Below are 16,408 nucleotides of genomic sequence, written 5' to 3'. Positions count from 1 at the left end.
GCCACTGGCATGAAGGAACCCATGATCTTGGCCCTTGGCATGCTGTCAGCCATTCCTACAAAGGCCACTCACTGTAAGCTCCTGGCTATGACTCCTAGCTCATTACAGACCGGTCCATACTACCCTCTGTTTCCCAGTCTAAGCACCTGCTTGCCTTCAACTTCTTTAACTCACCTCTCAGGTGGGTTAGCTCAGACCTCCCTGCAATTAACTTTCAACCGAAGGGAGGAGCCTACATTGGAACACAAAGATATGACCCCAAGTTACTCCTTGTTTATGATTCTAAGTCTTAGAACAACTAATCCTTCCAGAGTGATTTCCAAATGGACCAGACTGGACCAGGCTTAGATAAGATATTTGGATGTTAGAAGAAGGGGTTCATTGCATAGACTACAGTAATATGCTCCAATAACAGTTTACTGTTCTGGTGGTTCTCAGCATATATCAGTCAGCTGTACATTGGATTATTCTGGAATGCCCTCTGGAATTTCAGAACTTGATAGGGATATTTTTAACATGTATATGTTCATTTGAACAGAGCTCAAAGTCAATGCAACCTGTTTTTTAACAGTTGTGTTGACTATTTTTACATGTTTAAGACATTTCATTTTTTCTTCTATTAGATAAGGCATTTTCCATAAGCAACTTTACTGTCAGAAATCATCTAATAAGTCACAGACACTCTTGTTACGGGAGAGACAGGTAGGAAGATGAGAAAGCTAATAAAATAAAGACAGTTTATTTGCTGCTTTGATAAGGAACTATCTTTTGGCTTCATGTCCTTAAAACTGTATTTTGCCACCACTACCCCCCAAAAAGAGCAAATGTGAACTCTCACCTTAATTATCCTATTGTTGATTTAGTTATAGTCAAATGAATTTATAAACCAAAGTACAGCATAGTGATCTCAACAAGATTTTTGCCATAAGTTCTTATTCCTCTGTGTCTTGGGGTATGTTTGGAAGTTTGTTCTGTAACTGGTTTTAGATCTCTTGCATAAACAATTCTTTACTGAAATATGTAGACTTTAGAATAAAAGTTGTTTTGTTTTCATTATGCTGCTGAGGAATGCTGGGTGCACACTCAGAGTGAACAGGGCTCACAAGTAGGGTTGAGTGTTCACACCTCTTTAGTGATCTCTTCAATCCCATATCCTTAGGGAAGGAGGCCCTACTATGCACAGGCCATACTGTAAGACATTCAATAGGTATTTGAGCCAGAGTGTGACCTAACGGCACGCTACAGAGGAGACACGACAATAGGTTTGAAGGGTGGAAAATGGAAACTACTGAGCTTTGCAGCGGATCACAATCAAATCAGAACACATCAAAACAGCTGGTGTTCTGTGACTCAGAATCAATCAACCAGTTTTGAATCACCTCATACTTCTCTTTATTTCTCTTTACAGTTTCACAGAAGAGATTTAAACCAGCATATGTCCTTCCCATTTGGTTAAATCCCTGCTTTGAGCTGCTTCGCTTTCATATTCTAATACCAATGAATGCAACTGACTGTAATATAAAGGCAAAAAATAATAAAGGCTAGCATTAAAATGATTTTTTAACGGATGTCGCTCCATTTGTATTAAGTAAACCATATGTTCAAATTGAATGCCTGGAAGAAACACGAAGTTTTAAGACTGTGTTATGGAACGAGGATAATTCTGCCCCAACAGTATTCGTGATCTATACATGTGGCAACAGTTATTGTAAATGTATAAGTTTGTCATTAATAATTTAACGATTATGCAAATAATGATATCTTGGGGAAATCAATAGGAAGTTCGTAAAGGAAAGCTAAAAGTGAGGATGCGTTTTGGTTGCTGACACTAGCTCTTCTTTGTGTTCTGCTAGGTACCTATCACACCATTCTCTGGCGAAGGTTATTCAGCAGCGGTGACCCCTCACAATCGAACACTCTGCAAATTATTATCTCTGGACTCCCAGCGGACACCCTGCCGGAGGCAAGAGCTCCTAAGCCAACTGGAACTGTGCCTTTTCTCTTGTCAAGGTTTTTTTCTTACACAGGAAAAAGAAAGAAAAAAAAAAGATGAAGTTGGGCAAAGTGGAGTTCTGCCATTTTCTGCAGCTAATAGCGCTTGTCCTGTGTTTCTCTGGGATGAGTCAAGCAGAGCTCTCCAGGTCCGGATCAAAGCCCTATTTCCAATCAGGGAGGTCCCGAACCAAGCGCAGCTGGGTGTGGAATCAGTTCTTTGTGCTGGAGGAATACATGGGTTCAGACCCTCTCTATGTAGGAAAGGTAGGGCATTTGGCCTTTCAAAGTCACAAATGATTATTGTGAATGTTTGTGGTTGGCTGGAGAACTGCTGTTTTTGCTTTGGGGAGAACGTAACGATTACTCCTGTGAAATCGTTCGTGAAGTTTTTGGCCTTAACCAGTCTGAAATTACAGTCCAGATTGCTCTCCATACATCGAAGCCATAACTTAGGGAGTGATGTTTATTTCTAGAAAGAGAGGAGGAGTCTACAGATGCTTCGTTTACCATGATTGTGGCAAATTAGTAAAACTTTTATTTTCAAAATTAGAACGAGAATACTCACTATAATGAAGAGTAGTGGGTACATCTAGACAGTTGATTTTTTAACTTCTTTATTTTTTGGGGGGGGAGTCCTCTTTAAATGATGCACATGCTAACTTTATGCTTATTTATCCTTTTCTGATACTTGCAACTTAAAGACTGCAAAGTGAAATGATCAAGCCTATCGTCCCTCAGTTATGAGCAGTTCTGACCTGCTTTTCTTAGTGGTGGTCTTGGTCTTGTTTTGATGGATCTGTTTTGTGTTTTTTGTTGTTGTTGTTGTTTTCAGATTTTCCTTTTGGTTAAAAATGAACAGTAACAGAAATCAGTTTCTAATTGATATCAGACTAAACGTGGGCAGTTGGTGGTGCATGTTTGGGGGCCAATTGGAATTTTTTTTTTTCCTTTCACAGCTTCTTTCTGTCTGAATATTTGGGGGGGGGATTTCTACTCACGTGCTTTCTGCACTGAAGGGTCTTTTGAAAGAGCATGGCCCTGCCATCATTGTATCCTGTTCCCAGTCTTTAATCTACTTCAGGTTTGATTATGTAAAGATTTTCCCCAAATTTCTCAGATTGGCGTGGAGTACTGGTAAAGAGTTTCTAAGTAGCACACACCAGTGAGATCTCTCTCTCTGCCTTTCTGCTCTTCCCTTGGTCAGTGTTCTGCGTCTCTTCCTGATAAAATGAAACACAGCAAACTATCCGTGAGTGAATTTTCCACTTTGAATGCCCGAAGAATCTTTGCTGTTTATTCCATGGGTCATTGTTTCATTTGAATACATCTTAAGGAGGAGTGAAAAATCTGTTTTTGTTGATGTGTATCTACATAAGTCAAAGTAATCTTTATTATTATATTCCTTTGATGTTCCTATAGTTTATAAATACTGACTGATGCTGTATTATAAATAGTTGTATTATAATACAAACAAATGTTTGTATTATAAACAAAGGGGACCTGAACCAGTAGAGTTTCTAGGGTGTGGATTACGATGTTTTTGTGGCCCAGTGATAGCATTTTCTGCCCCAAAGAAAGGATGTGTAAGTACACAAGGGTTTGTGTAAGATTTTTATAGCCATTGTAACCTTTATCAATAATACCATCACATAGACTGTGCATTTCTGTGCAGTGCCCCCTCAATCTCTCTCATTCATTTGCTTGTCAACAAAGTGAGAGCAATAATCATTACACAGTGTTATTAACTAGGAATCTGGCCCTTAATTTCATTCATTTTTAATACATATTTAACAGTGTCATCAAACTTTTTTTTTAGTAGATAGGCATATAATATTCAATGAATTCATAGAGTCAGTAGTTATTAGGTGAGATCACACTTTTATGAGAATGTAAAGTTTTCTAAAGGCCACTGGAATATTCCAGTTAATTTAGTTTTACGTGGAGTTGCCACGCATTTTGAAATAACCATAATTTAAAATTTTAAAAACACTTTTATTTTAAATTTTAAAGTTTTCGCATCATAGTTGAAAACACTTAGGTTGAAATAATCCCTCTTAATGGCATTTAGAATTACAAAAATGGATATCCCTAGGTGACTTAAATTCCAAATGCATATAAAGTTACCAGGCCATGCTGTTGTTATTTTTCTAAGAGAAATTGTGTGGTTTCTTGATTAGTAAAAGAGATATTCTGTGCTTTCCTTTCAATTAGAGACCATTGCTTTGTAGATTTTATGTGACAGGAAACAAGTTTGTGCTTATCTCTTGGCAGGCTGTATATTGGGAGTTCAATACTGTCATTCACAGTAAAAGAATGTCCAAGATGGTAAATAGGTTAAAAACGAAACAAAACAAAAAACAAAGCCTTGATAGACAAAAACATACAAGTCCAGAAAAAGGACAGTAAAATAATTTGAGATGGAGAGGGAATTTACAGACACAAAAGGCTTCAAAGGAACAATTTACATTTGCTTGGAAGGAGCTGACAGAGAACTTGAATACTTTAGATTGTATATATGAGATGATGAAATGATTCTCCTTCGGCTGGCAGTCTGTATAAATAGTTACAATAATGACTTTGACCTCAGTACAGTTTCAGTCACTTGGGTTATGTAGAATAAATATATTTTCCTTTTTTAAAGTGTTCACAAGACCTAGAAAAAGAAAAAAAGGTTTAGATGAAGATGTGGACAAATGGAAAGGCAGATAGATGTTCATGGAAAGAAAAGAAGGAAAGCAATCATTACTTTTTATAGTCATGTATTTAAACCTGTACTAATTAGATGGGGGGATTCCTAGTCTTCCTGACAAAATCCAGTCATTTAATTTGGAAAACATATATAATGTCCTTGGTAAACTTGAGAGCTTAATTCGATCTCATAATGGATATTATCGTGTGTGTTACATTGACTGCAATCTCATTGTGGATTCTACCGCTTCCTACTAGTTGTGGAATTTGGGTTAAATTGTGAAATATTACTAAAATTTAGTTTCCTCATCTCTAAAATGGGAACAATGATACCCATAATTCAAGTCTCTTTCTGAGAATAGATGAGATCAAATATTCAGAACATGCATTCATTTAACCTAGACATTTTGTGTATCTACTTTACTACATATTTATAAGATGACCGCATTTGGATGATCTGTTGTGTTATATGTCCAGTGTTGTATTTGTGATCCTTCAGGTGAAAACGGGCTTTATTTTATGTACTAAGTAGTATTTAAACTTATTGTGGTTACTTAGGAGAATGGTCTGCGCTGAGTGTGCTTAGAAATATAGCATGTTTATATCTGTAGATGATTAGACTATGGCAAAAATATGATTAGGAAGCAGATGATTCTATCTTGAATTCTAATGTCAGAGAAATGACACCTATGATCTTTAAGACCTTTGAATTTGGAGATCATATTTATGGCTGGTGGGCAAAAAGATCAGTTAAATGACGGTACAGTAAATAAAATATGGTCTTCAGGATGTTGGAGATAATGAGGCCAGAAGATGCTGTGCCCTTATTATTTTAGCCAATTTACTAGGTTTGTCTAACATAATAAGTCAGGATCAAAGCAGAACAGTCTGTTGAAGGGGACCAGGAGGTCTTCTAGAACCCTCACCAAGAGACCTTCATGGTATGCACTTCCGGGCTATGTTAGAATCTGACATTCATCATGAGCATCCCACCTTATTCTGACTGCTGAATTGAAACATATACACTTAAGGAAATAATCACTAGACATTACTGTGGCAGAACGTTTTTTTAAATCAAGGCATAATTGATATGTAACATTGTATTAGTTTTAGGCATACAACATAATGGTTCAGTATTTGTATATATGGTGAAATGTTCACTGCAATCAGCCTAGTCCATGCCTGTCACCTTACACTCAGATTTTTACGTGTTATTTTTTTTTTTGCAATGAGGACTTTTTAAGGTCTCTTCCCTTGGGAATTTTCAGACAGGCAGTAGAAGGTTATGAACTATAGTCACCATGCCGTGCAGAGTACCGTTTTAAAGAGTAATAGTGCACCATTCCCTAAGAGTATTTCTTAATTACCACCATGCCCGTTTTCTTGTCCTTTTACAGGGAGAATGAGGCGGAGAGTCCTTGCTTTTCCCTTTATGACTTAATGCCTCCTGAACTGGCCATTTGAAGTCCACAGGAAGTAGCAGCTTCTAGCCATCTCTTTGCATCACAATGCACTTTTCTAGATTAGTCTTTTCCTCACGTTGGCATTTCTCACTTAACGTTCCCTAACCATCTGACAAAAAAAAGAAAAAAAAAATTGTCTACAGAACCACAGGGCCTCTGTTCCAGGTATTAAGTGTTTTTCATCTCTCCTACCATAATGGGCTGCCAGCTGATCCCTGCGCTCTGGGCTGTTACTTTCACTGAAATGTGTGCTTCCTGCCTCTTCCACGGTCTGCTTCTCCAGCGGTTAACATCACTCTTGCCTTTTCTGCTACTCCCCTTTCTTCCCTCCTCATTCAGGGAGAATTTATATCTGTTACCCCAGTCAAAATCAAATATATAGAATTGCAGTGTGGGATTCATTCTGCTTTAAATCTAAGCTTGATGGAGAAAAAAAAAAAAAAAAGTTTAAGCTTGCTGGAAAGTGTTGGTGAGCATTTTCAGTGCATTTAATTACATTGCAGCAATATCTCCTACCAAGACATTCTCTGTCTCCTGATAACTGAAGCTATGCTCAGTGTTCCAGAAATTTTCTCCTTTTTTTAAAAAAAAGATTTTATTTATTTATGAGAGGTAGAGAAAGGGAGAAAGAACACAAATGGGGGGAGGGGCAAGAGAGAGGGAGAAGCAGGCTTTCCACTGAGCAGGGAGCCCAATATGGGACCTGATCCCAGGACCCCGGGATCATGACTTGAGCTGAAGGCAGACGCTGAACCCACTGAACCACCCAGGTTCTGAACCCCCAGAAATTTTCAACTTGAAAATCGGTTGTGTTTGAAAATTGAGTTCTGAATTAGATTCCTTAGCTGGGCAAATTTATATTAAATATACAAAAAGAAAATAATCACAAATATTAATTTCTTAGGGAGGAGCATTTTCATCATGGTAGTATTTCTATTTTGTAGATTTGGGAGGGGAAAAATGCAAAGGTATCCTACAAATACGTAGATTACTTAAAACTGGCTCCAGTCTTAGAAGAAAGCGAATACTTTATTTTCCTTCTGTTTATATGGAAAGCCCATATAACCAGAATAAATTCAGAAAACCCTTGTTCTATTTTTTTCTTTACTGATAGAAATGTGGAACCCTTGTGGCTTCAACAAGCATTTGCACATGGATCAGCTCTATGGGATACAAATAAGTTTAGATTTTTAGAAATACTCTTTTGGCAGTTGTTTTTAGTTCTTGTAATACTCCAACGTAACTATAAAGTATTAAGTGCCTTTTCTTCACATGAAATCAATAATTCAAAGTCTTTGTTTATTTCCTTTAAACTGAGATGGAACTAAAACATGTCAGACTTTGCCACTAAAATGAAAAAAAACCTACTATTAATTCAGTTTAATATTGCTCATTTTCTCTTCAAAGTTATCTTAGGTTAGAAATGAAGGTTGTAATTACCAAAGGCGTTATCAGGTGAGACTACAGAGCTTCAGATGGAGGAGAGCTAGCTTACAGTTATCAACCTAATTACAATCAAACTAGATAGTATAGATTAGCCCTACATTTTCTGATTATGTTGATCAAAGGCATTTAAAAATGCTGTCATCTTTAACATGTGTTTTTGTTTGTACGTACTGTACTTGTCGTACATTGGGTGGTGGGAGAAGCAAATATTACAGTAATGTTCCTTGCATATCATTGTGTTTTCACGTTGGACGCATGTTGTGTTTTTAAAGTGCAGAAGACAGGAGATAACCTAAAAGGATGATATGGGGCCTTTCTGTAGTAAGTGCGCTGTAATTGTTTGACAAGCTTTATAAGCAGAGCTCATTGATACGGAGTTGCAGAAATTGCAGCAGTCTCTGTAACTCACCAAGATAAATGACAGAATTAGATAAATAGCAGGACAGTCACTGAGCCTTTGCTGGTTCAAGCATATATAGATAAGAACTATATTGGAAGAAATTTCATCCTAATCATTTTGCATGATTTATATTGATTATCTGTCCTAGTGATTACGATCAGCAGAGAGAAAGCCTAGTTTGTATAAATACGCTTAACGTTAACCCCCTCCCATTCTCTTTGGCATGCTGTAAAGCTGTCTTGAGTTCTCTCTCTTATTTCTCTCTCTTTTCTTTTCCAAAAAAATTGGTCTTATCAAGGACCAATTCTATAATAGGTATTGTGCTAGATAGGAGGGCTTAAGAAAATAAAACACTTCTTCCCCTTCATAAGATTTAATCTTTTTGATAAGCCAACCGGGTAACTAGATGACATTGGGATAAGTAGCAAATTATCTACAGCTGTGGAGGTGGACAAGACCGGGAGCTAATTCGTGGATCCATGAACAAATGGTTGCATTAGGATACCTGGTTTACCTCTGCGATTTCATAATCCTTTTACACAATCTTCAAATCAAAGCAAAAAAAAAAAAAAATCACTTTCTTTGAAAGTAGGACAGAGTCTTTTAAAATTGTGTTGGGGGAAATTTTATATAGTAGAAGCACCAGTAAACAGAAACCCTAGGTTCTACTTACAAGTTTCTCATTTTGAGCAATGCTCTAAAGCATAATAAAATTTTATCCTTACACTATAAATTGGAGATCAAGTAGGTAAACATTTAAGACATTTTATTTTACAATAATTCAGACTTCCAAAATACTGCTGAGTACTGTTCCCAAACCCAGCTTCCCCAAATGCTGGTATTGTTACATGATGACACCTGCTATTTAAACCGGGAAATAAGCATTGGTATAATACTATTTATTTGCCAACAAATAATATTCAACATATTCCAATTGTTACAATAAATTCCTTTTTCTGATAGGAGCCTACCCAGTACCACATCTTATATTTATCTTGTCTCCTTAGTCTTACCCAGTCGGGGCTAGCTCTTCGGTCTTTGCTTGTCATTCTTGACCATTTGGTAGCGAATTTTACAATCTGGCTTAGTTTCATATTTCCTCCTAATGGAGACGTTTTAGGTGATGTAGTTTTGCCAAGGATGCCACGGAAGGGATGCTGTGCACTTCTCAGTGCATTCTGTCAGGAGGTACAGATGTTGATATACTCATTAGTAGTCATGCTGACTGGGGTCGCTTGGTTAAGGTGCTGTCTGCTAGATTCTTCTGCTGAAAATACATATGAAAGTTTTGAAATTTGAAGGAGGCATAAAATTAGCTAAACTGTCAATATGAATTGGAATAAATACTGTAGTTCATTTGAGGGAGGCTTCTTGGCTGATGGTCCATTGTCCATTTTTAGCGATGAGGAAGTTGATTCATCTGAAACATGGGTCAGATTTAAATCTATAATACCGTCAGGTAATGTCCATAATTTTATGTAGTAATTGATCTTATTTCTCCAAAGCACATCAATTTAGTATGTTTCAAGGAAATTGATTTTTTTTTTGAACCAAGCAATAATATTCTCTATAGTCCAGGATTCCAAGAAGATGTTTACTGATCTAGAATTACAACAAGAGCTTTTCCTCCATTGTTTACAAAACATAATGAACCATTTTACACTGGAAGGTGTGCCACAAATACTTAAACCTTATAATTGTACATAAACATTGCTTTAGAAAATAATAGATACTCAGGTCACTAATGGAGAAGTAGCTCAAGAGAGTGCAGTCGAATGTCATACATTTTAATATAGTCACAGGAGAGTTGAAATCTAAACAATGAATAGAATTATATTTAGTGTTTGAAAAGATTTAGTAATGACAATTTCTCCTAATGATCCCTCTTAGAGGCTATAAAATTTCTGTTTCATGGTCAATACTGATTAAATCTTCAGAGTTCGAAAGGAGCTGTTCTCTTATTAGAAATGAGGTTATTGATACATTTGGAAGTAAAATAAGTAGAGTAAGAGAACAATCATTAGAGCTCTAATTCAGAAGAGTGAGAAAGCAAATATGGATGCTTATATCAATTTTGAGAAGTGAATTTCTGTAAAAATGTTAATGTGTTTTAGGGCTACAAAAATAGTTTGTTTTCTTGTGAAGTATCAGATTCCATTGTGGTACTGCCAAGCTCTTTTAACATAGTTTTTGAAACCTTTGCCTTTAAAATGGCATGTATTCAAGAAAGAACAAATACATTTACAGGGCTCTCAAGTCATTTCATACTACTTAGTAAAATGTAACAAGTCTTGAAACTGAATATGGTCAGAATAATAAGCAGAGGTAATAATGCAGAGATTAATGGTATTTAACCAGGACACAAAAATATTAAAAATGAACTGTAGAAATGAAATGTTCAGAATAGGGTGTGCAAAAAGAAGAAACTATTGAGCGTCTGGAAAGAAAGTATTTAGGACTTTCATTCCATTTTTTAAAAACTGCCATCCTTTAAATATTCTCATCTTTGGTATATGAAATATGCAACATACTTAAGGAGTTTTAACTGAAAAAAATACCTTTCAACAAGTGGGATGACCAGTAGCCCATCCCAGAGGGAGGTATAAAAGAGAGAAAGGCGTTTTGTGACTAGCTGGCCACACCTTGCAGTGCACCATCGCACTGAGCTGCTGTGGGCCCATGGAACCTTCCGGTAGGCCTGGAGCTAGATAGGCTCTCAGTCAGCAAGTTACTTTTGCACCTCATGCCTTACTGTTTCAGTACGAGGGATGGTATGAACACATCCCAGTAAGCGGCATGTAGAGGAAAGGAATGGCCAGGAAAATACTCATGTCGGACTCAGCCAGCCTTGGGTCTTCTCAGGCCAAAAGCCTGGGAGTTATCTTTAGAGCTGTCACTACACCAGCAGAAGAGTGAAGGAGACAGATATAGAGACTCCAAAGATATGTGTGTGTGTGTGTGTGTGTGTGTGTTGGGGGTGGAGTAAAGGAACAAGACAGTATAGCGGGGCCATCTACGTTTCTAGTCAAGTTAGAATCCCTGTCTTCTCTAAGATAAATGCAGAAGACTAATTTCTCAAGATGGGGCCATGTTACCAGCATGGTAATGACAAGAACCAAAATGATTAACATCATCCCAGCAAGTTTTGTGTGTGTAAACAGTGTGCAATTATCTGATAAGAATGCTTCCCTTAGAATATTTACTTATCTTCGTAGTTAAAATGCTGACATGTTTTAAGGTATTTAACTGAAAACACACAATCAAGATTTGGACAACACATACATAATGCTCAACAGATGTGAGTTGGAAAGATTTGTGATGATCACTCGTGAAATTAGTCAAACTCTACTTAAATTAGATTTTTCTGATTTGTGAGTCATTTAAGGGTCCACATTGGAGCAGAATGTGTGTGGAGAGTAAAAGATTACACATGCTGCACTTGGTTTGAAATGAAGAAGAAATAAAAGTCAGCATTTTCTTTCTCATAACATATTTGAGAAACTCAGTTCTGTATCTCACACCCACTGTATCCTTGACAGAGTTTATATAATTTTCTCAACTGAATCATAACAGAGCTGAATTTAGGCAGCTAACTAATTTTGCTTATTCAGGAGAAGCAGATACTGGTGAGTTTGTTTTTGGGATTCAATGTAATTATATATGAGGAAAGTGAAGTTATCTACAGTTAAAAGTGATCGCTAAGGAATTAGGTGAGGACTGTCACATGGCTGTAGCACATGGAGAAAGTTATTTGTCATGCTAGGCACACACGGAGTCCGCAGAGAGATAGAGAGCCACATCTAAAATAAAGAACCTTGAATTGTATGGCAGATACACAACCTTGGAAATGTGCTTTCTACAAAGATGAGTATCAAATGATAGGATGGTATGAGAAAGCTTGACATTGAAATTAAAAAATACAAGCTTTATGGCAAAGGATAAGTTACCTTTTTGATGGATCATTGTAACGCTTGCAAGTAGACCTTCACCTGTGGCTTAACCACTCTGTTCCGTGAATCTGGAGAGCAGTGGTGCAATGTAGTGATCTGAAACAAGACCGCTTTTCGCCTTGATGGGATCGTTTGTTGGACCCATGAGTCCCTTGATGGTGGAAAATATATACAAATGAATGAGGACTCAGGGTTAGGGTGACAAGGAAGTGGGACATTCTGTTTCAGATCGAATTCAGATTTCACAGTGGAACTGATGGTGAAAAACATAGGGAACTAATATTCCAATTTTTAACCTCGTGTAATACATATATTTTTTAGTGTTACTCTCCTCACGCTCTCTGTGGCTTCTGGCTTATGTTTAAGTTTGATTCTTCTGTAAACTCTGGGCACACTGACAAAGTCTAGTTTTTCACAGTATTCCATTTTTAACTTTCTACCCAGAGCTGAAGGATGTGTGGGAGAAAGTGAAGCTTTGAGGAGGAAGGAGTTGAAGCTGCTTCAGAGGATAGCTCTTTTTATTATTTTTTCAAGCAATGACCACTCTTGGAATTTAGCAAAAACAAATTTTGTGCAATTTTGGTTATGAAATATGCATGATCACAAAGTTTTTTTTATTTTGGGCAAATCGTATGTTTCCTTCATGAGGAAGCCTAAATATTAGGTGAATATCAAATAGTTTCATCAAAAAGTAAAATAATATATTCTTTTTTAAAAACTTACTTTTGATATTAGAGCAGCTTGGGGGTTTAGAGCTCATTCACTATAATCTCTTTCTGAATTTGGAAATTCTTACCCAGTATCTATGATGGGTGATCAGGTGGCCCCACGTCTATTTTAGTTGGGGCAGGAATAGTGGAAGAAACACACGTTTCAGTCGTGTGAACTGGGGTTGAGCACTGGCTGTACCACTTGAGAATGGTGTGACTCTGAGCAAATAACTATTTTCTCATTCATTCACTTGTAAAATAGGAACAACGATGTTAACCTCATAAGGCTGTTGCAAGCATGAAAAGAAAGAATTAATATGAAAGCGTAAAAGGAAGGATGAAAGTGAGAGAGGGTCATGCGGAAAGAGATCTCGTCTACTACAAACGTGGTGCCTGCATGTACCGGATTGGCAGCTAGTAAATGCACAGGAAACTCACATGCCTGTGAGGTGCAGTCAAATGCTCTACCACTGAGCTGTACCCCCACATGCCTGTGAGGTGTGGCGAGAAGAGTTGAGGACAACAAACAGTAGTTTCAGGACAACTCTAACTTTTAGGAACTTAAATTATATGTGTCTTTTAAAATATATGAAGGCGGGGGATCTGGTGGCTCAGTTACACATCTGATTCTAGGTTTCAGCTCAGGTCATGATCTCAAAGTCCTGGAACAGAACTCTGCATTGAGCTCTGTGATCTGTGGGAATTCTGCTTGAGATTCTCTTTCTTCCTCTGTCCCTCTCCAACCCCCACCCCCATTGAGCCCCCCCCAAATAAAAAAATAAAGCATTAAAAAATAAAATATTTGAAGGCAGGTATTTGCACCCCCCCCATTTTAAATAATGGCAAAAAGATTAACTTTATCTCAAACATTTCATTTATGATATGATATCCAGAATTTTCCTCATACTTATCTGTGCTTGTTTCTCAGCGTCTCAAAATATGACAATCAGGATTAAACTTCACAAATTTATAACTGAGCCAGTCATTTCAAAACAAGATAAATGGAGATTTTTATTTCCCTCGGTATGAATTCTGCTGTTAACGCGAGCCATAACTACATTACTTATCATTATTAGTATTATTATTATAGCACTATTATCATCTCTTGAGGAAAACAACACAAAAATTTGGGGTTTGAAATTAAATATATCTGATCCTAAAATAGTGAATACATGTAAGGAAGCTATCATAAAATTGAATATTATCTAGAAAAGCTACACTTGATCTCTCCAAATATTGTTTTCCTCAGAAAAATGTTAAAGGAGGAGCCTAGCAACTCTCCTTTCAGAGCGTACGGAAGACTTCCTCACAGGTTGCCCATGTTGGCTCTCTTGTACCTTCCCCTTGAGGAGTCTCTGCATTCTTCTTTGGTTATAGGAGTTACAACAATCTCTTTCCTAAATTCCAGGCAGAGAGACCGCCTGTCGCATTGTTAAGGCGCCCCACAGCTATGGTGCCAGGACGTGGCATTTTCCTCATGCTCCTGAATCTGATGCACCCAAGTGAGCCCCATTTCCTTAGGGTTGTCATTGGGAGTGCCTAAAGATCCCACCCATTCTCAGACCATTTCCAGGATACAGTCTGCTGGAAAGAGGTGAGACCCGAGAGACAGGCCTGATCTGAAGGATCTCTCCCACTCTGATGACCCGTGGTCATGGATTTTGACATCTCTATAATTCCTAAGATGGCCTGACCCTGCTTTAAAATCTACCATAAACCCAGAAGAAGGAAGAAAGAAAGAAAAAAAAAAGAGGGTGAGGGTAAGAGGCCACTTTAGAGCTGTCTGGAGTGGTCAGTACTAAAGATAGAAGGGATATTTCAGTTTTCTGATAAACATGTAGAAAATAAAAAAATAACTGAGATTAGACCCTAAAAGTAATGGCTTTACAGAGGAGGATGGAAATGTTTTTGTTCTATTTTTCTCTTAGGGAATTGGAAATGATGCCCCCATTTATATGTTTCATGGTCATGTTTAGATATATTACCTAGTATGAATGGTAATGAATTGGTAGATTTCACAAGTACACGGAAAGGAAGTTTAGCCTCGCTGTTAAACCCTACCTCAGGTTCATAAATCAGGAAGATCTGAGTGTGAATCTCAGCATCATCATTTAGTTAGAAATTGATGTTTCTGTCGGCTTAATCTCTGTTCACATGGTTTCATAATAGGCATAATGTGATACAGTTGTAGATAAATGTAAAGTGCTTCATGTAGGTAGCAGAGAAAACATCCATTAAAGATGATCTGTTATTGTCAATAATAGTGATGCATATTTTTTACTCTGTTTTCAATTTCTACTTTCTGTAAGTAACCTGAAACTGGTGTTTACATTTTAAAGAATGTATTTTTTAAAACAATCTGTAGTCTAAGGAGAAAACAAAGATAAAACCTAAGTAGGATTCATCACATTGTCCTTATTCTTTTACGTTATCACAAGGGGATGGTAGAGGGAGTCAGAACCTCCAATGGGTGACATTTGTTAAAGTGCTTTGAAATATATAAATTATTAAACTTTGAAGTTGTTTCTGATGGGAAAAATAATTGCTAGTTATATTTATAAAATATTAGGGTAGGAACAGAATTTGGAACACATATGCTTTTTTTGGTAATTATTAATAAGGAATACTTTGATATGTACCATAAAAATGCTTTCAGGATTTCGCTGTTGTTTTAAATATTATACATTCAGGATCAAGTCAGATTTAAAATTACATCTTTTCAAACCACACACTTGTGGAAAGGGCAGAGCACACACATGTACACACAGAGGATTGCTTTATTCTCAAATGCTTTCTAAATCCAGAAAGCTAATGACGTTTTGAGAGTTTCCAAGGAGCCAGGAGATTCCAGCATCATTAGGATTCTACTGAATAATAGTGGTGCTTAACAGAACTAAATAAATGAGATTGCTTGTTAATCTCTGCTAGTTTTTTTTTTTTTTTTAAGACTATACCTTAGGTTCAAAATTCATCTTTATTTTCTCTGAAGTTTAGCTGAAACCTGTTACTTGGGTTTACGCATTCTGTACTCATCGAGTTTTGAATTCAGAAACTGAGTTTGACTAATTCACTTGAGTTCCAAAAATGGAACTCTTTTTAAATATCGCCAGCCTAACGATTGGGAATTAGTGCTGCTTGCAGAACATTTTTGGAGTAGTAAAATTCTGACACTTTGAGAGAATATCTTGATATAATTTCAGTATTTATTTAAACAGGTATTTTTCCCTTCACGTTATTAGATAAGTAAAGAGAAACCAAATATTTTACAATTCTGATAGTTTCACGAATGCACAAGAGGTGGGACAGACAGCATTCATATTCGAAAATACTGCTAGCTTTTAGGAATTGCTATTGCAAAGGAGTCTGTTCAGGCAGGCAGGTATTCTAGAATATAATTTAAAAAAAAACCCAGAGGGAAAATGAAGGCCAGAGGTTATTTCCCACCCCCCCTTTTTTAAATTAGAAAACAAAAAAAATGAAAGACAAGATGTTGAAAAAAATCATCCAAAGAATATGTGATTCAAAGGGAGAAGGATGTCCTTAAATAGACTTCTACAATGTAAAGCTGAGGAAATGCTTCCGTAGCTAAGTATTTTTTTCAAGTACAAAAATAATCATGTCTGTTCACTCCATCCGAATGAAAGCTGTGTGAAGTTTAGGGCAAATTCTGTACAATTTGACCATGAAAAACCGCAAGGTTTCTAGATAAAATGAATGCTAAACCCTCCCCCAAACTCACAGGATGCTTATTGTATG

General features: G+C 36.9%; 1 protein-coding gene across 1 annotated transcript in view; it reads left to right on the top strand.

The window, feature by feature from the left end:
* Positions 1-1,926: 1,926 nt before the first annotated feature.
* The window catches only part of CDH7 (cadherin 7), a 109,128-nt gene continuing 94,646 nt past the window's right edge, over positions 1,927-16,408 (top strand). Inside the window, exon 1 of the mRNA XM_044242839.1 lies at positions 1,927-2,259. Within this exon, the coding sequence (XP_044098774.1) occupies positions 2,050-2,259 (210 nt within the window). The 5' untranslated portion in view covers positions 1,927-2,049. The remainder of the gene's footprint in view (positions 2,260-16,408) is intronic.

This window comes from Neovison vison, chromosome 3 (assembly GCF_020171115.1).
Source record: "Neovison vison isolate M4711 chromosome 3, ASM_NN_V1, whole genome shotgun sequence".
Classification (NCBI taxonomy): Eukaryota; Metazoa; Chordata; class Mammalia; order Carnivora; family Mustelidae; genus Neogale; species Neogale vison.
Note: the sequence above shows the minus strand (reverse complement) of the source record. Positions and strands in the feature narration are given on the sequence as shown.